Source organism: Triturus cristatus, chromosome 3_1 (assembly GCF_964204655.1).
Source record: "Triturus cristatus chromosome 3_1, aTriCri1.1, whole genome shotgun sequence".
Classification (NCBI taxonomy): Eukaryota; Metazoa; Chordata; class Amphibia; order Caudata; family Salamandridae; genus Triturus; species Triturus cristatus.
Genome location: NC_140583.1, coordinates 663,903,319 through 663,926,097, shown reverse-complemented (window position 1 = coordinate 663,926,097; position 22,779 = coordinate 663,903,319). Strand labels below are relative to the sequence as shown.

The following is a 22,779-nucleotide window of genomic DNA, read 5'->3' as shown; positions in this document are numbered from 1 at the left end:
TTGCTTTTCAACACAAATTTGGTGGTTGCTAAATATGGGCACACTTCTCTAATTGAGTTTAAGTCTCATTCATTTGTAGATTAGGGTATTAGGATCCTGATGAATTGTCATAGATCAGTTGACTAAATAAAGGGCAAGACGCATGTTGACCAGTGATAGAGAATAAGAAGGAACATTACCTTCCTTTATATTCCTCTCTTTTTTCTTTTAAGAAGGGCCTCCAAAATAATTATAATGGTACACTTCCTTAGATAATGTAATTTTCACTTTCATCACCAATCTACACGTTCACAAATAGACTTTCAGCTTCAAGTAAACTTCATTAACGACCAGGCAAGTAAAATAACTCTGGCAAAGAGCCACCTTTAATGGGCCCGTTGGGCAATGCAGCACCGGCCCATAGAGGAGCTGCCCGATGATGAAGCATGCCACTCTTGTTGGTGGGCTCTTGCTCAGATATTAAATATTTTCACGAATCTGTATTTCACCTAGACATGCAAGTGGTGTTTACCTGGAGTGTAAATAGGATCAGAATATTCTCCAGTATCAATGGTGCCATTAATTGTAACAAGCAATAGTGTGATCTGCCCAGCCCTAGAACGGGCTTCTTAATTGAATACACATCTATTTTTAATAAACTGATCCGTCAGATAAGCATCCCTAAAATCCCAATCATTATTTGTGCACTACTGCTGACCCCGACTCTGACATTCTAGAGGAACCAATTCTAAGTCAGAGGGACATACAACCGTCAAATGACTATTCACAAGTAACTTGACTTTGTAAAATGTGCTCTCCCAGATTCTGCAAATAGCTACTGATATTAACAAAGAATGAAACAAGAGTCTCTGAGATGGAAACATTAACCGTTCAAAGCCATCAGAGAGAACTAAAATATTATCCAAAAAACTTAACAGAAATCAACAGCACAAAATAATCTAAAAACCTTTGGCATCATGGTTGGCACGGAGGGATCAAATACTCAACATTTTGCAGCACAACTATTAACCAAAGTATTTCCCGTCTTAAAGAGATGTCTAAGGAGATTTAAATGATTACTAAGGAGATCCAGCGGACACGCCATGTACCTTTCACTTGAGGTCCTGCCCTTACAAGTAAATCAACATGGACACATGCTTCATGGACAGAATAGCCACCCAGTTTTGATCATCATACACGGGATCAACAGATATACCTAATATGATTATAATCATACTTATTATAACATGCCTGGCAGAAATCAAAGGATGTGTTTCGATTGCCAAGACTCTTGAACCTTGGAAAAAAACATAATTAAAGCCACATTTTCAAATGTTGATGTTCAATACAGTTGGTTTAGTTAAGTATCAAAAAATATTTAAATGAATTTCTTCGGAGCTGGCGACCCGCGGATCAATTGTGGAGCTTCTAATTTCCAATGAACATGAAGATTTCTCTGGTTTCTTCAGATAGAACTGCTCTATAAAAGAATCCTGCTCTAAAAATCATTTTCAATAAATGGCAAAAGGTTTTAAAATACTTAGAAGTGTAGTATGTTCATGTTTGTATCGACATAAAGAAAGCAAACAACCTTACATCACACAAAATGTGACACACACACACACACACACACACACACACACACAACACACACACACAGCTGCGGGTATTTATATATGTATTCATAAAAGAAATAAAGTGTTTTACATGCACAGAACTAACCAGAAAGACATGTGTTCAGCTTGCTTTATACAAGCTTGGTGAATTTAATTTATATTACTGAATTATAAATCTGACTTTTGCATTCAACTTAAAAGGTTACATATAAGAGAGTTTCTCTTCCGAGTACTTGTTCCTACCTGAACAGCTGGTATTCAACTGGATTTGGGTTTTCCCCACCTGGAAACAAAACACCCAGCTGTCTGAGGCAGTGGCCCAGGCCTTGGACCTGGCCTTCCCTGTTTGCAGGAGACCATCAAGGAACACCCATACCTGGCAAACCTCTCCTTATCCCCAGGAATTTGATCCTCCTCTTCCTCCTCATCATCATACCTGCAATGGGTACAGAAGACAAATGGTAAGTCAGCATAGACAGCATAAATGAACAAAACACACAATGGGTACTTAGACACTGGAGGATTAAGATAAAGGCAAACATAAGATTGGTATTCAACAACAGTGGCAGGAGGCCATGAGATAGGCACACACATTCAGACACTAGCAGGTTGCAGGAATCTTAGTACTTGCAGACAATGATAATGGGTCTGGAGCTAGGGATTCACAGACAGTGGAAGAGTGTAGGAGTCGATCACCCACAGGAGAGAATGAACTCAACATTTAGATACTGGCAGGAGGCATTCGCTGAGCACGTACAGTGGCCAGCAGGTCCCACTGCCACTGCTAATAAATGAAGTAAGCAAGAGGCAGCTCTACAATCCAATGTGCCTGTTTCTGTACATTATGTAATTACTAGGTTACAATTTTGATTTGTGTATCCATCCTCAGCAGAGAATGAATCCCTTGCATTTACTACAGTTTAGCTCCGTTTTTATAGAAATCAAAATTTGACAGGGGGCAACATGGAATACAGGGCAGACAATATTAGGTTCCTGGGATGTGCCTGTTTTGCTGTAGAACAAGAGTATTCCATCTAAGGCACACTAAGGGACATGAGGCTAGTTCACCAATAAGACTGATTACTGCTAGAATCTGAATTATTAATTTTGGGGAGAGCACACAATGTTAAGTAATTCAGTTCCTCAGAGATAAAAACTGGTTTCACTGAGGAAAACTGGGATTACCTAACAGTGGCTCACAGTGACAAGATTTCCTCAAAGAGCATTGCTAACGGGGATTAGAAATTATGAATATTTAAGAAAATGCAATAAACATCTATACGAGGCAATGGGAATATTCAAAGACAATATTAGTCTGCGAACATTACGAAAAGAGGCCACAAAAAGTCACTTTCACTACAAATGAAAAACAGTAACCAGCAAACTGCTCAGCCTCACACAGGCTGGGAGGGCAGTGGAGGGTACTTAAATGATAGTGCACTCAAATGCTTTCAAACTTCCGGAAGCTCTTCTATGGGAATCCTGGTCACAGATTCCATGAGAAGACGGATTTCCCCACCCTACATCTTTAGAGCCAAAGACAAGCCGCACTATGACTTCTGGCTCCTTCCTCCAACGTGCCCTTGTCTGCCTGGAACAGCCTTGAGGGTTACAGGACAACAGATTCCCCCCACCATTTGCACACCAGTAGGTTAAGAGACAGATTTTCTCTCAGTTACGTTCTAAGAGCTGGGAGTCCCACGAAATACTAATAACCCAGCAGTGGTTGGGGGATGGCCCTTACCTTATCCCTGCTCAGTTTTCCAGCAATGCAGTCTCAACGTTTTAGAAGTGGTCTTTCTGGCCAAAACAACCACAAATCTCTATTCTATGGATTTGGCAAGAGACTGTTCCAACTGCTACAGCACTACTGGTCTGCTCCAAGCTGTCCTAATAAAATGAGTTGCCTCCAATTGCTCACCAGTAAAAATCACTTGACACTGGCCATGGTTCGCTGCAAACTCCCATGAATAAGTGAAGTCAGCCCGGCCAGCTCCCCATTAAAGACAAATTTAAATAATTGCTGCCTTTGCTTTCTTTTGTATGGCCAGTTGTTGGCTTCACTCCGCTAACAAACCTTAGATAAATGACGGTTGGTGTTTTGTTGATTATCTTCCCTTGTCTTCCTGACTAGGATCTTCCAGAGGGTCATCTTTGTTCTCCGGGCTGGCCCCACTAAGAGTCTTTTACATTTAATTTAGGCTAGCTCGGGCTAGGGAAATCTATTTACCGTCAATGACTAAGGGGAGAGTATGCTAGGCCCAGGTTATGGTGCTGCTGTGATTCAGACAGAGGTAACCAAAGCAACATTGCATGCCACGGCTATACTGGACTTTTAGATCACTTTAGTTTTTACAGTGACCTTAAATAAAAGTCGCCTAAACCAATAGCCAATTACTTATTTGTAATGCAGAGCACATGTGCTGGAAGAGGTTTAAGCACCTTCCCAGTGTCTGGAATCAAGTAGTCACTCTTCTTTGCTACAGTATGAAGATCACTCTATTTTTCTTGATGATTGGCTCCTTGCTCATGGAATGGGTGGCCAAGTACAGCCCATTAGGGATTCAGATGGGGTAAGAAGACAACACATATAATATCAAGTCACACTGCAGTTGAATCTAAATAAAGCCATCTATGCATTAACCCATATATAAAACTATCTAGAAATACAAACAATTCTGCCTTTGCTTAAAATAAAATAACATAAAGTTAATGCCTTTCACAATTTAAGATTTTACAGTCTTTTCATGCAGACTATTATTATAAGTTGGTTTGACAGACAAAAATGCAATGCTTTTGCAATTTATCTTCCACATTCAGTATAACTTAGTTAAATCAGACTGGAATGCAATTTTTAAAGCAATCAGTAGTGTTATGATTGCATTGAATTATCTTTCCACAGGTCTTAGACTGTCATTTAGTGGGAAACAGAAAAAAGCTTTAATCCTCAAATCGTTGGGGATCCTTCCTTCAAATCCTTGGAGACACTAAATGAATGGCAACAACTGAACAAGGCAGATTCTCTTCTGGATTTTCAAGAAAAGCCAAGATAGGGGTGCTCTTAAGCAACGTAATATTGCCACATTTGTTCCTTTGTCACGTTGAATTAAGAAAATTTACTTGTGTATTTCCTACATTGGAAAGTTTGCGAGGTAATGTAAGGTAAATAATAATAGGCCAACTGACTCAACAGCACGGGCAGTGTAGGGATGCCTGGCTACACCTAATCTGCACTTGTCCTTAGTTCTTGTAAGCAAGAGGATATTGATTGCAACCTTTAATTTTTAACAGACCTGCCAGGAAGCACTGGAATTGGCTTTCACTGGTAATGATCTTTTGGATGTAGGTTGGTTCGTGAATTATGTTGATTGTATGTTAAGTTTAAGAGCAGATCTACTGACCTAAAACATAGGTCATCACAAACCGTGTTTTAACCTATGTATTAGCAGCAAATCCACGTTTTCTTAATCTTCTTCGAGCTGGTTGTGTATTAAGTTTACATGACCAAATTAAACTTGAACTTTTATGCTTGGCTTTTGTACTTGTGAATTTAGTTAATCAACAACACAATATTTTTTATTTGAAATCAGCAAATCTAACGTAACAAAACAGGGGGAGCCACACAAACAGATGCACTTTACTACAGCAACCATGTGGGCTAGTTGGGCAACAGGTAAAATCCCCAGCTTGTGTACATTACACCAAACAGACACTGGCTTATAAATACACCTTTAAGGAGACCTAGGAGAAATGGTATAAGGCATATAGTTTGAAACATTTAATCTGATTACGATAGGTCTGAAAAACATTTCATTTGTAAAAAGTTTTAAATTCAGAACATTATAAAAACTTACCATCAAAGCAACACGGCTTTAACGTTCAACCCAACTAGAGGATGTTACAATACTAAATCTGTCTTATTGGCCAAATTTGAAGCTACAACCAAATAAAGGTTAAAAATAAAATAACTTTTCCAACTGTTTTTTACTCACAGTTGTGCACAAATATTTTTTGAATGTTAATAAATTACTAAATAACACTCTCCTTTAAAAAAAAACAAAAAAAAAAACACAGATATGTTTCCATTTCTTCTTATTCATAGAATGTTCAGAGTCTGAGTAAAAGACGATTTCTTACAAACTAACAGTCTTTCAAATTAATAGTTTTTAACTTGTGACACAGATTCAAAAAGGTTATACCTCTTCATCAAATACTTAATGAGAACCGGGGGTTAAGATTTGGATCTTGCTACTACACATTCCCCCATAGGTCCCTACTAAGAGATTCAGGGCACCTAAAAGTATGATCAACAGAAGGGCTGCTTCAGTTCCATTCAAACAAACACAAGAATGTCTCTCAAAGATGCATCAGGAGAGCTTCACTCACCATCTGTGCTAAATCCATGGGTATCAACATTGACACTAAACTCAGCTTAACGTTAAAAACCAATCTGCAGACAAACAAAGATCCCCCCCTGGCAACAGCTGATGCTACTATGCTAGGTGAAACTCTTTCTTCAAGACCGATTGCAGAACAGCCATAAAGCACTGATAAAAGCTTATCTTGAGCTTCCAATGCTCGCAGGTTTGCCAGTTACCCACCTGAATCCTAGCTTCCCTTTTCACTAACAGCCTTCGAACTTTACTTACTCCAACACTGAATGAATTATACTAACTCCTCTGACCACATACACCATCTGCACAATCTCCCCTACCTGGCAACCAAAATGAAGACCTCTGACAGAACTCACACAACTCACAGCAGTATTAGTGCCAAACTTGAAGTGAAGAAACGCAAGAAGGAAAAGACGAGAGGTCAGACCTGCTCCTGCTACACACCCAAAATATGGAATGTAATCTCAGGTCTGACCTGGCAGGCTGCAACCTTGTTCTGCATCGTGCACTACAGTATACTATACAAAGTACTACAGTAGGAGAAGCACCCTCCGCCCCTTTCTCTTGCATTAATCCCATTCAGGCACCTCCTGACCAAGGCCTGATCCCACATTGCATATCTGACACACTCACCACAATCCCCAAACCCGCTTCCTTACTTCTCCCACACCCTGGCTTCTACTGTACACTCATCTCAGTACAACACTTTGTAGAGAGGTACACACATGAAATATTTCAGAGCACTATAATGAATTGTTCTACTGACCACACATTTCTGAGCTCTATAATGTATTGGTCTACAGAGTACAAATTTAGGAACGGGAGCCACACAGCCATGCAATCCGGCACTCTGCCGCGAGTAACATGGTTACACTTTTTCACCACAAATATAGCCCACATCAATTAAATTACAATATTGTGAGTGAGGTATAAATGACTGTCCACTTGGAGGTCTCAAGTATCCAGGCCGCATCCTTAGAAGGTTCATTTCTTTAGGAGAACAATGCAAAAATGTGAAGTTTGCCAAGTTTCCCAGGGTGCCTTCTTTGATCCAAGTAAGTCTGGATTTTACTGCAATGCTACAAAATTTGCTAGTATACGTCTTTGACTTGTCCACGTGCACTTGCCTAAGGCTCCATTGAACAGTGGCACATCAGTTTTAGAGCACCTATGGGAGTTCAAAATGTATTTGAAAATAGTCTGTACTCTGCTCATCCTTTTACTGACTTCATCAAAGCTTCCCTATACCCATAAGGATTGTACTACTCTTATCAAAGATGTATTTGCTTCTTCGTGGTACTCTTCACACACAAAGTGTTTCCAGACAGAAAAGCTGTCATACCATACAAGAGTGTTGGAGGATCTGTGCCATGATAAGGGAGTTGCAGAAAGCACATAGAGGACTGCTGTCCAAGTAAGGATTAATTCTCTTTATTCTATGATCACATGGATCAAAGAATGTGCAGGGTAAGGGGCTTTTCTATTTGTTTACCAATTTACAGATTAGTAGCCCAAGGACGTTCAATCACCATGTTGTGACAGTATGAAGCCCTTTATCTAATTTAACGGCTTCTCCGAAGAAGCAGCTAGCGGATTAACCACGACTCAAAATTTGGACGCACACACCCTTATACTTAGGTGGTAAAAACCACATTATTTCAGGAAGCCAAGAAAGGTACACCTTACCATTTAAACAGCTATCAACCAAAAAAAATAAAACTGTGGAAATACTGACTGGTAGCACTGTGAAAACAGGCACAAATGTTGACATAATGTCTATTGTTACCATCATGTGGCATCCTAAAGGCAAATTTGCCCTACCAATATGAATCTATTGTCGAAGCTCTCAGACCGGGTCCAAGGCTACAGTAATTATAAACATTAACTATTGGCCATTGAGCTTACTTTATTAGGAATGCCCTTAATGATACCTTTTGTGCAATGGGACGTCATAACCATTTTGATCGCTTACTGCATTACTCCCTTGTGCAGGAGAACTTTATTCTCAATGGGATTTGAGTGTTCTGTTCGCAACTATCATGCGTAAAGCACTTGAACTAAAGGCCTCTTGTGATATAAACCCTCTTGCGCGAAAGATGTCTTTCCTTCCTCAAATCAGCTAAGAGGGTTTATGCACTCTAAATTGTTTCTGCAAAGAAAACGTTTACTTTGTTCACAGAGATGGTCCATAAACTTGAAAATGTTTTCTTTGAATTTTCAACTGAATACGGAGATTTTAACTTCGTGTTTTAGTGAGGTACCCTGGCATATCCAAGTGATGTAGGGTTAGTTTCCATCTGAAATTCTAGACACCCATCCTTGTGTCTATTGAACATGCTTGCTTGTCCTCCTTGCTAGCTCAAACTATTTGAGAACTGCCACTAAGACAGGTGCCACAAGATCTCTAAAGACCACTGGCATTTTCCTTTCCCACTCATTCAGAAAAGGTCCCAATCACTTTCTCACAATTTGTATGTTATGGAAAGTATTCAAATGGCTCCCCCTGAACACCACATGTACCGTCACTCGGGTCCGAATCACCAGTTGACTAGACTAGGACAATGCATTCTACGCTGGGATCACTACTCGCCTTCTGAAGAGACTCCAGACTATAAAGAACTCAGCTGTCAGACTCATCCTCGCCCTCCCAAGACCGACCCGCATCACTCTCCATCTCAGAAAACTCCAATGGCTCCCTATACAGAAAAGATGCTAATTCAAGCTGATAATTCACGCCTATAAAGCACTGTACAAGCATAGGTTAATGCCAAACGTTTATTAAATATCAGGGTAATAGCATAGGGTAAATGAAAGATGTGCTGTAATCTTTACTCCTGGAAATGCAGTGTAATGCCAAGTACCAAAACAATGACTTCACAATAGAATATGATCTTTTCACATTGTGTACTCTTGCCCTAATCTTAATCGTCTGTGACTCTGTATCACTATTCTAACGTTTAGTGACCCTTTTTCATTATCTTGAAGGCAGATAAAGTTTGGAACTTTGCCCAGCAAATAATGTTCCTTTGATAAGTAGCATAGCTTTTTCTTTTAGAAGATTTGGTGATGGGATGCATTTTAATGGCTAAATATTTTGCTGAACAGTTCCCTAGCTGAATTCCCAAATGTCATCAATATGACAACGGATACCCTAGGGATGCCGCCCGGGCTTGTTGACATTCTCAAAGTCAAGAAATCGAGTTGAGATGTTAAATGCGGAGCTTGAACAGTGTACAGGCGCACATGCACAGAAATGTAATGACTTGCCGGTGTAAGTTTGTGATTTCATCACTAAGGGGCCACTGACTTATAGTACTGAAGTATTATAACCAATTGATTATTATCTAGATTGTGCTACTGTGATGCGAACGCTGAGTCAAAATGTCGATCTATTCGTGCCAGTAGTCCATGGTTCTGCTGTTGCACTGACACAAATTGTCTCATAAATAAACTGGGCACATCTACAGGTGAACATCAGCCAGAACCATTGCTTTACGGCAGCTGAGAAAAGCAAGAAGGTTAGTGATTTGTGCAATGAAATTTACAGAAACTGCCTATTCGAATGGAATCTCATCATGAGGCAGGACAACCTCCAACACAAAGAGCACATATTGGTTCAGGAAAGGATTGGCATCGCACATGGATACTGGTGTAGGGCAACGCCAGTGAGGCCTGGTGTATGCCAGCAGCACATACTGACAGTAAACCAATCATTCTCAATGTGATACAAAGGGGATGGGAAATGTCAGTGAATAGCCCACTGATACACAGAAAATGAGGCCTCCATCTGCAATGGGAGGACCACCGGCACTGACCTAATAGGTTTATCATAAGTCGTCATATCAAGAACCTAATTATTATTTGGGATGCGACATCTCCATCTCTCTCGTGCCGGTCCATTGGCCCACAATGCTAGCTCTCCTACATCTTGCTGGCCTTGATCTGTAATACACTGCTGCTGAATCAAACACGGATGGCAGAAAGACAGAACTGCAGATTATGCTGAAGCTTGAAAAGAAGTTGTACGGTCACCTCAGTGTTATTTGTAGCTTGGTGTTATTTGTAGAAGACTTCACGTTGAAGGATCTTATTATTCCTCCCAATAGCTGCAAAAATCAAGCATTGGCATAGCCACTAGGTCTCACCTTTGGGACCTTATTAAGTGTTTAGCCATGCAACAGTTGATGTTGTGGCACCAAGGATATTGTGCTGCATAACGAAATACTTATAAGGCCTCAAAAGCGACATCTCTTGGCTATGCCAATGCTTGTTAATTAAATGCCAGTACTAGATTATCTCGAGGTGCACATTGTTAAAAACATGATTGTCTGGTTTTAAGAACCATGTCAGAGGATGAAAAATCATGCACTTTTTCCTGCTGCTAGGACAAACATTTTCTTGAAACAAAATATAGAAAAACATTGATCACTGCAATAGTTTCATCACTAATTATGTGATCCAAATCACTTCCTGCGACTCTCAACCTGTGCCTTCGGTAGTTCTGTGTCCACAGAGGACACGGTGTCACCTGCAAACTCGCAATTTCATATGAGGTGCCATCAGCTCCATACTCAGATGTCTGCTCAAAATGTCCCCTTTGCCTTCAGAGAGCCTTTCAGAAACCAAAGTCAGTGCGATGCCAGGCTTATCAGCAAAGTCTGGCTAAGTCAAGTCAGAAGTAGGTCGAACTTCCGGCCAGGCCTAGCTTTAGCGCTGGTGGTGCCCAGTGAGACAATGTTTGTTGGCACCCCCCCCCAATGACCACAGTCATCACAAATTCCCTCACTACCACCCTTTAACTGCGCCTCTCAAGTCTCCATAACCACTCTCTCTCAGGTGCATTTAATTATTTTTTTGGCGCCACTCATACCAGCGTAGTGTGGATGAGACGAGCATCGGACATAAACAAACGTGACGTGTAATTGCAGGCACATTGCTGCATTATTTACTTACTGACGAGGATAGGGGGTGGTGCAAGAGCTTTACAATGGGGCGGCCACAATGGTTTTGCTGACAAAGACCCCATTCACCGAACACAGGCGGTATCTGCTGTGACATCCTGCATGCAGTGACATGCATGGCTGCACATGTGACCGCTGTCAGTGTTGTCACTGATGTAACCAATGAAAACGTCTGAAGCAAGGCCGCACCGTAAGTTGCTGGCACCCGGCGGGAGCATGTTAATGGCGTATAGGCGCTGTACCTTGCACTATGTGCAGCCTCCGACCCTTTTTGTTCGTGTGGCACTCCCGGCACAGCCATTATTTTGAGCATGAAACGTGTTGCCTTCATGCCTTCTCCTGTGAAAGCCTCTAGTCCCAAGGAGGCGGGCAAGTGAATCCACCACCTATCTGTAGTGGCACAACCCTTCACTGGTAGTTTAAGGTTTCCAGGTGTCTACTTGTTATCAGGGCAACCCCTTTCAGCCTTCATTTCGACTAAAGTGGCTGAAAAAGCTTTGTAAAAGCAAAGCTGGGGAAGGACCACTGTGTCGACGATGGCATGGCCTCATCTTGGTTACCTTAATGCAATAAGACCAGGCGCACAGATTTCTAATGAGTGAGCTGTGCTGGAGAGCGCTACCGCGAACGTGATCGCCTCTAGGAGCCCCTCAGAGTACCTGATGTAGAGGGACATAATCACTGTGCCCAGGATTGCACAATGCGACTAAGTAAACCGAGATTAGACCTCGGACCTTCTAGTTTGACTGCAGTTTAACCCCTTTTCATGCTTCCTGAGAATTAGCAGGAGCCAAATAAACGGGAAACATTTAGAGAATTCTCAGAGAGCACGAGAATAATGTTAGTGTAAAAAGCGATTGAGCAGCGTTGTTAGGGATTTTCATATTATAAAACAATTAAACACCACCTTGTTTGTTTTACATGTCCTGGTCTTTACCATTTCAACAAGTACTACGAATACTACGCTGGACAAAAAAAAAAGTAATATAAAATATCTAGGTAAATATCTCTAGATATCAGGGTTTGTTTTTATCCTGACACATGGAGAGCGTTAGATTTCTGGACACAGGTAACCTGTTTAAAGTATGCAACGAGTAAAAATATGTAAGCAAGCAACGAAAGGGAGGGTGTGTGAAAGCAGTCACGTCGTGATCAGAGACAAACGGAGCCATAAATAACAGCGTACCGCGAGTGGTGTGCGCGCTGTAAGGAAGAACACGCGCGGCCGCCTACTTGCTCCCGAGACTGAGATGTGGTTACTTATATGAACTACGCTACATATAGACAACCTGAAGCCCTCATACAATACTATCCGCTCACATCAGAAAGCAGTCCTACAGTCACACCATATGCATTGCCCTGGACCCCCACAAAATCCTTTCCCTCTGACATCATAGCTCACTCACCCTGAAGGTGAAACAACAGTATGGTCACCAGGTGACCCGGTGTCACTGAAAGTGCAATGCGCTAGATCCTGGAATTTCTTGCAGATCTCATTCCTTTCTGCTGTGCTAACTGAACTGGATCAACTGAAGGACTACAACTCCCAGTATGCACTAGACTGACCCAGGACAAGACCAAAGACGTCAGACAACGTTGTATAACACTGACGAATCCTATACTTCTCCTGTCGAAATAAAGAGCAGACTGCAGTTGCAACCGGCATGATATAATAATACGTTGTACACGAGAACGAGGCAAGTGTAGGCTGAATAAAAGTACGGCGGTGGAGAGGCGTTGAAAATATCAATGGAAGTAAAGACACACTGGCGTGTCACAGTTAAACAAGTGTTAACAATGGGAGTGTTAGTCACAGGGACCAAATCTGATGACCTCCTACTTGGCAGGTACGTAAACGTCGCCATTACCCAACGCCCCCTGAGAAGACGCCAGGGCCTTCCGCCTCAGTGCAGCTTATCAGTGAACATACCTGTTGCAGCAATGGCAGGAATGCAGCCCCTGACTCAAGGCCCAAGCCACGGCCTGATAGTACAAAAGAAAGGGAAAAGGAAAAGAAATGTGTCAGAAAGGAAAAAATTTAGCCTGAGGGTATGGAGACAGGAAACAACCATGGAGGGTCTGACTGCAGGATCTGAACGAGAGAAGGGACCAGAGGCTACAGTGTAACACCCAGTAGCCCCCTCCAGAGAGACTGTGGTTTAGGAATCATCGCCCCAGGAGCGTCAGTGCGCTGTTGGCGCAATTACGCAAACTTTGACCACCAATGAATGACAAAACGCGTGCTACGCCTGACTGGCCTAGGCCTCCGCATGCTTAAAACATCCAGTGAATGGCGGCATGAGTGAGTCAGCACATGTATCAACAAACCCGCAGCCTCAAGGGCCCAGTTAAACAAGCCCGCGAGTGGTGTGCCCGCCACAACGAGACATCTGTTTTGAATTATCGCGCACACGTCTGGGCACGATAATTCAAAACAGATGGTGCCTGTACGGGTAACCGCAAGCAATAGGCCACAAGCATGAGCGTGTGGTGAGCTTTTTGAAGCCCCCTTACTACAAGTCTCACCAGAGCAGCACATGTGCTCTGCGCTAGGCGCGACCGAAACACGGAATAGAATGGGAGCGCCAGAAGGTCTCCGAGGGACTGCGCAAGTCACATGCATTGATATGGAGCAAAACCGAGGAGGGCCAGAGATCGGTGGGAGATAAAAAATAAGGGAGGTTAGATCCCTGCTGACCAGCTACTTCCAAGTAGTGGGTCAAATGGTAAGGTCCCAGTGTCCAAGGCAAAATAAAGATCTGGCCCATTCTAAGACCATCAGAACACTGCCCCAATTGAGTTTCTGTGCCGATTGCAGGCCGGGCCTTCTACTGAGCAATGCCTAGTAGTTCATGAGTTTCATGGGCTTTATGAGTTTCAAAGTGGTCTGTGTACGATTATTTTTTCCTAATCTTACGGATGCCTGGAAGAAGAGTCAAACTAGTCTCGGTATTTTCAAGACTGGTTTCTTCAGCAGTGGCTTAATCGCCCCTTCCTGCCAATGTTGTGAAACAAGACAGTTCTTTTGCCCAGAACTCAACTATCTGCTTTGGTGGACACGATTCAGCGCCTCCAGAATAGCACAAGATTTAAAAGCTCAGAATGAGTGGGGTGTTAAGAACACAATTTCAATGGATGAATTAACTGGGCATATAGGGCACTAGGAACTAGAGACTGCAAACAATGCTGGGAAGCTGGAGCTGCTGGAAGATCAGGGGTGGAGGGATACAATCAGATTTAGATGGAACTTCTCTGAGATAAGCGGATACTTATCAGGCGAGGAAACTGAAATGAGCAGACACCATAAGATACCCAAGCGATGGCAGAAGAACCCAACAGAGTTTTGCCAGAAAGACATATTGACACTAATCTAAAGTAAGTAGAAACTTGAGGTGAAGCAAGAGCATTGTGTCAATAATTCAACAAACATTGGCAATGCCAATAAGTTTGGCTTTAAAAGGATGTTTTATGGCAATTTGAAGCATTACAAGTGAATAGCAGGGGAATGGATATGCATTTGTGTGGAAGCAAAAAACTGTAGCATAATATTGGTTAAGGTTAAATGTTCAGGTGACAGTTGAGCTTTTAAGCAAGAACTAAACATCCAGGTAAGTTAGTGACCGCCCTCCTCCCATCTGTGCTGCTGTCAGAGAAAAACACCATAAATTACCAAGTTACCCAAGACACTTTAATAGCATTAAAATTTCATGTGTGTGTGTCCCTGAAAGTCCAAGCTCAGGCAGCTGACTTATGAACAAAACGATCACAGCTATGCGGAGGGCAAATGCTTTTTATGTGGAAGTACACAACGTGTGCCCAATCAAAACATGTACAAAAGCCCATCTCTAGTGATCCTCACATAACTGTCTAGAGACTGCTGCAGTCAAGCCAGACCATAAAAAAGGGGAGGAAAAGCTTCTGATGGAAAATACGAATGCAGAAGAGGAATAGAAAATTGCTGGAATTTATAGAATAATTCAATACGTTCTACAGGTAAGAAGTGAGAATAATAACAAAAGACATTCAGTCAGAGGAACAAACTAAAGATCAAGCAGCATCAACTCTACAAAGTAGGCTCCAAATGCATTCACCCTGGAAGAGCTCTATAAATGGGGAGATAAAAATAGTTCCTACAGTTCATCAATGACCAGGCTGCTAACTTCGGGTAGAACAAGAAAAATACCCTGATTCATGTACTAAGAAAGAAACAAACTAAGTTAGGGAAGTGGGCCACTGAAGAGATCCTATGGAATTTATGGTGAGACAAAGAAAAACAGAGGGAGCTTAGTTATTATTATAATTTTTTTTTTTTTTTTTACAAAGATTGGATTTTAAGACATTAATTATGTACAGTAAGTGTTGGCTAGTCTGCGTCCCATTTACAGTGGAGTACTTGAGAACCAGTTCTGTTTAGGAGAATGGTGGAAAAATTGTAGGTACTGAAAGAGGCGTAGTGGACTCAGTGGACCTCTACCACTATTCTTGTGTATTTAGTGTGTTAGTGATTCATTGTGAAGAGTGCTCTTACGTGCAAACACATACTAAAACACTGGGCTTAAAAAGGTAAGAGGTGTAATAAATGTCCTTTCAAAGGCCAAGCTGAGGCACTGAGTTGAGTAGTGCTTTGTGGTAAAGGCATCTAGACATTAGTAGATGCTGTAAAAGTGGGGAGTGTGTGTGTGTGTAAGTTTGGGGAGGAAGGTTGGGGACTGTGTGCACACAGAATAGAAAGGGTGGAAAGCGTGCCTGTGTATAAGTATGGAGAGTGTGCAGGAAGGGAGAAATGAAGGAAAAGTGCATCTGTGAGAGAAATGTGCAGAGTGTGGGAAGATAGGCGTGGGTAGAAAGGGTGGTGAACGTGTGTGTGTGTGTGTGTGTGTGTGTGTTTGCTTGCTTCAAGCAAGCATGGTTTGTTTGTGTGCATGCAAGATGAGTGGGATGCGGTTTAGCAGGAAGTGTGGGGTTAACATGTGCAGCAAGCCAAGTTAGGGCGGGGTGAGCGCTTGAGTGCGAGAGAGAGAGAGAGAGAGAGCGCGAGAGCGAGAGCATGCAGCGAGTGTAAAGGCTGCACAGAAAAGGCAGAAAAGAGTGGGATGTGTACAGGAATGCTGGGGAATGTGCATAATGGGATTATAGCGGTTATGAAGGAAGGGTAGAGTATGAGCTGTAACCAACAGGAACAGAGGCGAAAGGGGTACTGGGGGGAGAGGTCACTAAACGAAGCATGTCTAAGAGAAGCACGAGAGGAGTGTATACTGCACATAGAGCACACTGAAAGTATCCTTTGTGCTTTAAGTACACACAATAGCTTTATGATCATAACATTTGTAGGCACAGAATCATACTTCCATTCTTGTCATTCATTCAAAATACCAGATTTTTTTCAACAACTCAATCTCACCTTGAAAATTTGCTCGGACCTTCTCCATCCTCGTCATCAAAGTCCATTCTAGAAGAAAGAAGCACATAGTTCAGAAATCACTGCAGTGGATCGAGAGAAACGATGGGCATGTATCTCAGGGTCCTGCAGGTTGAACATGCACTCAAAGAAGAGATTTCTCCAATTTCCAGGAATAGGTAAAGGGATGGATGACTCTACAAAGATTTCACTATCAACAATGAGTCAGATATCAAGCTGAGTGTGGCCGGATACTGGATATTGTGAGATACATTATCCTGAAAGCTACTGCTGACAAGGCATGTGTCCATTAAGTTCTTAATAAAGAATTCTCACAGACTGTATTGTCTCACAGGATAAATCTCTTCAACCTACAAAATATAGGAACAACCATAGAGTCTCACAATCCCTCATCTTTAGGGATTTCACCACCTCACCACAAGGACCTAGACCAGCTCTCCTCCAAAGCCTACACCATCTCACTTCCGGGCACCTAAATTACCTATGGGTTTGAGGATTATCCAAGTATCTACAACTCTAGGATGTAGTTTACCTAACCCTCTTGCCCGCGGGAGCATTTATCCCCATGTCAACAACACAGCAATTCAAAAAGAATCAGGAGCATTTCCACTTCACTGTCTACCTTAACTCTTCTCGGGAATCTCGAATGCCCAACCCAGAAAAGTCTCAGAATAACCTTACCCTCCGGGTTGCGTCACCCTAGCTTCAGAGTCAAGAAAACCTTGTTTCCAACGTCTCACAACCAAGGTCTACATGCATGAGCCCCCATGGTCAGATTTAATGATATTATTGTAAAATGTTCACTAGATCCATCAACAGCTTTACCATCAAGCACTTTTCAATGGATTTAAAATCTATCCGATTTATAGTGAATAAATAGAATATTTTGAAAGCGTTTTAGAGTGAGGCCTCTAGACTGTATATGCTTGAATGTAAATTAGTATTAGTGAATCATATAATGCTCTGTCTCCAGAATATACAGAGTGTGAGAGACAGAGCGTGTAAGAGACAGTGTGTGCTTGCTCTAGTGCTCGGAGTATATAGGTTTTGTCAGTGTGTGTGCAGTCTAACTATCCCAGAGTGAACCTAAGGCTTTTTCTCTCCCAGATGATGCTGAACGTACAGTTTAAAGAGTTGTGTGTATGTACTGTACAATGTGTGCCCCAAAAAACCTCAAACTCCTTGAAAATCTATGACTATTAAACATGTAAGCCCACTTTATTCTGCTTGGAACCACCATGCCCCTTTTCGTGTGGAAGAGAAAATGTTGCTGTTAGTGGAAATCATTTGCCCACTTTATGAATATCTATCACCACAGTGCCACAACAACCTTCCACGTCCGATAACACTCTCTGCATTGGAGTCTCCCTCACGCCAGTGACAGCTGGTGATTTTTGAAAGTGTTGGAGCGAAATACCTACCAGCAGTTCACTATTTTTTCAAAATTTGCCCTGGGTGTTTCCCATATGTTATAAATTACCTTTAGTGTGCCACTGCCAGAATTGTTATGGGTATCCCCTTAAGCAAGATTTACTTACAATATTCTAGTACCAGAATCAGCAATCGATACTTGACCCATATTTAAAAAATTACCTCTAGTATTTAAGAGCCAACATTTTATCTTGGTGTGCTCCCCCCCAAAGCGTCCTTCAACCCCAATATAATAGGACATGATTACCCTCTCGGAGGCAAAGAATTACCTTCAGTATCCCAGGACCAGCACTTTGCCATAGGTATCCCCATATGACAAGTATTACTTCCAGTAATTCAGGGTCTACATTTTACCATGGGCTCCCTCCCTTATGCCAGTAATTCCCTCTATAGTCCTAGTGCCAGCATTCTCCCACTAATGCCCCCATTTTAAGAATGTGCGCTAGATTGAGGGATGGGAAGTTGTTCACAGTTGTGATGCCTGTAAAATCCCCGTGCGGTTGCCTGGAAAAACAAAGATGTCTGGATATATTGTCATTATGTACTGTTTGTTAAGCTTGTGCCAAACTTCATATACAATAAAAAGTTTATTAAAAAAAAGAACGTGCGCTAGAGGTCCAGCAGCAATATCTTTCGACGAGTGCCACATGGCAAGAATTACTTTTAGCACGTCACTGTGCAAAGGGTGCCCCCCTTTTGTCAAGAATTACCTTCAATATGCCAGTGGCATGTTACATTGGTTGTTGCCATGAACCCAGAATCATATTGACTGTTCCATGACCAGCGACACTCACAATCATAAAAAAAGTAAACACACTCTTACCCACTCACCCTCAATATTTCACTCATTCACTCTCGTTTCTCCTCACTTTCTCTGACTCGCCCTCTCCAACTTACTCACTCTCACCGATACTCCACCTCGCCATCAATAACACAAACATTCTCATTCACCACACAGGGTCAGCCGAACCATCACTGGAATGTCAGATGCATCAACCCTGCAATGGTATCAGAAGCCATCATTACATCTGTGCTGAGTGCAATTATGTCCGATTACTCACTACATTAGAGTCTTCTTAATGTCACATATATACTAAAAGGAGCGTGGACAAACCCGACGACAGAAACATTGTAAAAAGCAATCATATGTCTTCACTCCAAGGTAGAGCACACTGGGGCTTGTTGGAACATCTCTTTAGTCCACGGTTGTCACTAGACTTTTTTTTTATTTAGTCTAGGTCTAGTTTTACTGTTTCCACCTGGCTTGTATTCTGCCCTGAACTCGTCTTTTACCTTCCCTTGGAGACAACCTTACAGACACGTGTGAGAGAAACTGTCTACTGTCCATGGTTTGCTATTCACAACTTCAGACCGCCCCCCCCCCTTTAAGGAATGCCAAGGGGATATCACAAAATTTCATCGGGGAGGGAGGAGTACAAACTAATATACAAGCAAGTCCTAAACTTAAATATTGTACTATAACTCTTCTTAAAGAACACGTAAAGCTGCCACACAGTCAGCCTGCGGAATAACTAAAGAATTTATATGGAGCAGCAATGACCTCTACTGGTTATAATGTGTTATCACACGGCTCATTTGACGGCGGAAAATCTGAAGTCCGATGCCCGAGATATTTATTCTTCGCTTTTTGTAAACATGCATTAACCTAGCCCTAGCGATACATGAAGCCGCTTAGGGCTGTCTTCTTACAAGGGCCTGAGGAAGGTAGCGTGTCCCTGTGTGAAAATCACATTATCTCTTGGTTTTAGGTAAATGAGTGAGCTTTAGAATGGCATTTATAGTTCCAGGACCCAAACCACCTCCGCATGACAGTGTGGAGGGAACTAGGAGTTAGCAAAGGTTTTGGCCACAGGCGGGACCTGTTCCCAACCAACCTGCACCTTGGCAGAGATCAGCTAACACCCTGGCAAAGCAGAGATCAGCTAACACCCGGACAATGTGATCATGGAAAAACAAGGCCTTCATAAAGGTGAACATTAATGAAAACGGAAGAACCTTTCAGTCAGGGAGAAAAAAAAACTATGCTGGGAACACATTACTTCCTAACACACTGCTAAGTCCGAGAGCCATTTGGATCTCGCAGTTGCAGCTTTTGATATAAAAAGGATAAGTTACATACCTGTAATCCTAGTTCTCTTCCAGGGAGGAGAATCCTCATCAAAGTCATAACCACGGAACATTACCGCCCACGTGCGGAGACCCTGGAGCACTATATATATATATATATACACATATATATACACACACACACACACACACAATATGTACGGAGTACTAAAAATAACATTTGTATATATGTATGCAGCCTATGTCAAGGGCTAAAACACCATTTGTACATAACATTTTCCTTTAATAAACCAATTGGAAGACTAGCATTTATAAAAACTTTGAAAAAGAGAGCATACAGTTAAAAAACAGCCTTTAATGAAGAGAAAACTGCATAGAAAATTAAAGGCATTGTTAGCCAATAGGATGCATTAAAATCTTAAAAAGTGAAACCTGGCACTGTGCATTTAAGACCTTCAGGAGCCTCTGTACTCATGATGCTTCAGGGGTGAGAGTTCGGTCATTACTTTGTTGCAGTGACCTGAAGACAGAACACTATAATTTGTATGAACCTCTGCTGATTAGATGTGTCTGGGGAGTAGGGCAGGTTGCTTAAGACTTTGATGAGAATACTCCAGGAAGAGAACTGGGATTACAGGTAAGTAAAGTATTCTTCTCTTCCAGAGGATCCTCATCAATAGTCATAGCACTGAATAGAGTAGCAAGCCTATCCCACTCCTCTGCAGGCGAATCATATGCTTGTGTTCCCTCTATTTAAGCACGAGTAATTATACTTATGTCCCTTTCTATCTCGGCGTGAATGGGAGTGTGCTAATCCTATGCTTAAAGACTTTGATAGAAAAACAGACATTTGAGGTGAGCAGATCTAGAGTGTCGCTGGTGTGGAGATTGCTCAAAACAGGAGCTGCTTTCCACCTAAACTTGAGAACTACACAAAGTTCTCTGCATCATATATATATATTAGTAATCTAAAATGGCAAACGCAAAAAGTTTGACAAAGGCAGCTGCTGAAACGAGTTACCGGTTTGTGAGCCAATAAACAGTTATTTTGCGAACCCGAGTGAGCTGGAGTCTGTCTAGATGCAGAGGCAAGCGTGTAGGGATACATATATATTCACTGAAAAAAACCATAGGTTTCAGGGGCGTTATAGTTAGCTGGACATTTCCCTCGTACAAAACCCTAGAAGTTCCTCTGTTATAGTTAGTTCAGCTAACTATAACTCGCGCCCCCGCAATGCACTGCTGATGACAGCACTGCATCACTACATCACTCATGACATGGTCAGTGACATCACTGATGACATCACGGATGACGTCATCCAGTGAGTATGTGTTTCTGTAAAGTTTTAATATGTTTACTATATATAGGGAAAGGCCTGTTGAAGAATGAGTGGGTGTACAAGTGTGTGAATGGAGGATTTTGTAGATGTGTAACTGACTCTATAAGTGAGTCATTAAATGTATCTTACTACAGACTAGTGACTAAACCAGGTTTAATCCAAAACAGCACAGGTAAATGGACAAAAACCAACAGGAGAAAAAAATAACAGACAGGCAAATCAGGAGCTGGAAGAACCAGCCCAGAGAACCACCTCAGCAAAACCCCCCGCAGAGGACTACCCAAAACCACCCGGTAATGATCCATGAACATGTGCGGTGAGGACCAGGTCACGGCCCGACAGCTATCCTCGATAGACACAAGCAAAGAGCCCAGCTTCCCGATCCGACCAGCCGAGACGACAGCAACCAAAAACATCACCTTTAAGGTGAGGAACTTCAAATCCACTGAACCCAAGGGAACACCCTAAAGGGCCTATAATACCAACGGAAGATCCCAGGAAGGAGCCAGACAAATAGCCAGAGGACGCTGCAAAAAGCAACTCCGAAGCAAGCGAGCCACCAACTGATGCAGACCGTCCAGCACCGGACTGTGAAAAGCCTGCAAGGCCGCCCGCCCGGCCCGCAGGATAGAAGGACCCGGGCCCGGGCCCTGGGAAAAGACCTCAGCAAGGAAATCGAGAACTCTCACGGGATCCACAGACACAGGGTCAAATCCCCTTCACCACACACCACCGAGAAAAGGAAGCCCAATGGCGGGAATAAGAAAGCGGAGTAGTTGGACGGCGGGTACCCTGAAGCAAGTCTACCACCTCAAGGGAACAACCCTGCGCCAGCAAGCTCACCCTCTCAATAGCCAGGCATGAAGATGAAGCCAACGCAACCACCCCCCAACCCCGGGAGCAGGGGCCCCGCAGGGGGTAAGGGAGATCCGGAATCGCCCAGCAATCCTGGACAGTCAATTTCCTCAGAGGAGGAAACAGAGGACCGAGAACCCAGCCGGGAACCACCAATAATACAAATGCCCTCTCCTGGCGAATCTTGCACATGACGTGCAGAATCAAGGGAATCGGGGGAAACGCGTACAGCAAGGAGGCCGGCCAACGGAACGACAATGCACGGGCACGGAGGAAGAGCGCTGAAGCGTGGCAGGAGAGCATTGAACTTGTCCGCGAACAAATCCACCATCGGGTGCCCAAACCAGACCTGCAGCAGGCGGAACACAGACACCCTCAGGGAAACAGCAGCCACGCTGTTCTCCCTCCCGGGAGATACACAGACCTGAGGGACATGACCGGAGCCTCCGCCCAAGTCAGGAGTTCCTGAGTCAGGAGCCAAAGAGAGCTAACCCTGCAATCCCCCCCAATGACTGATGTACCTCATCACCACCTGATTGTCTGTCCGGGCCAAAACATGATGACCCCGGAGAACAGATGCAAACTCCAGGCAAGCCAGGTGAACGGCCTTCAACTCCCAAAAGTTAGAGGCGCAACCACCCTGCAGATGATCCCACCGACCCTGAACAGACTGGGAATCTAAGGTCGCTCCCCAGC

At 42.9% G+C, this 22,779-nt stretch overlaps 1 protein-coding gene across 7 annotated transcripts in view; it reads right to left on the bottom strand.

Annotated features, from left to right (window-relative positions):
- The window catches only part of ARNT2 (aryl hydrocarbon receptor nuclear translocator 2), an 803,119-nt gene that overhangs the window by 634,360 nt on the left and 145,980 nt on the right, over positions 1-22,779 (bottom strand). For 5 of the 7 annotated variants that reach the window (XM_085644710.1, XM_085644711.1, XM_085644712.1 and 2 more), the window contains 2 exons: positions 16,352-16,399; positions 1,972-2,031 (listed from right to left, as the gene is read on the bottom strand). In XM_085644710.1, coding sequence (XP_085500836.1) covers positions 1,972-2,031; positions 16,352-16,399 — 108 coding nt within the window. The remainder of the gene's footprint in view (positions 1-1,971; positions 2,032-16,351; positions 16,400-22,779) is intronic. The other 2 variants (XM_085644715.1, XM_085644716.1) reach the window with 1 other exon arrangement.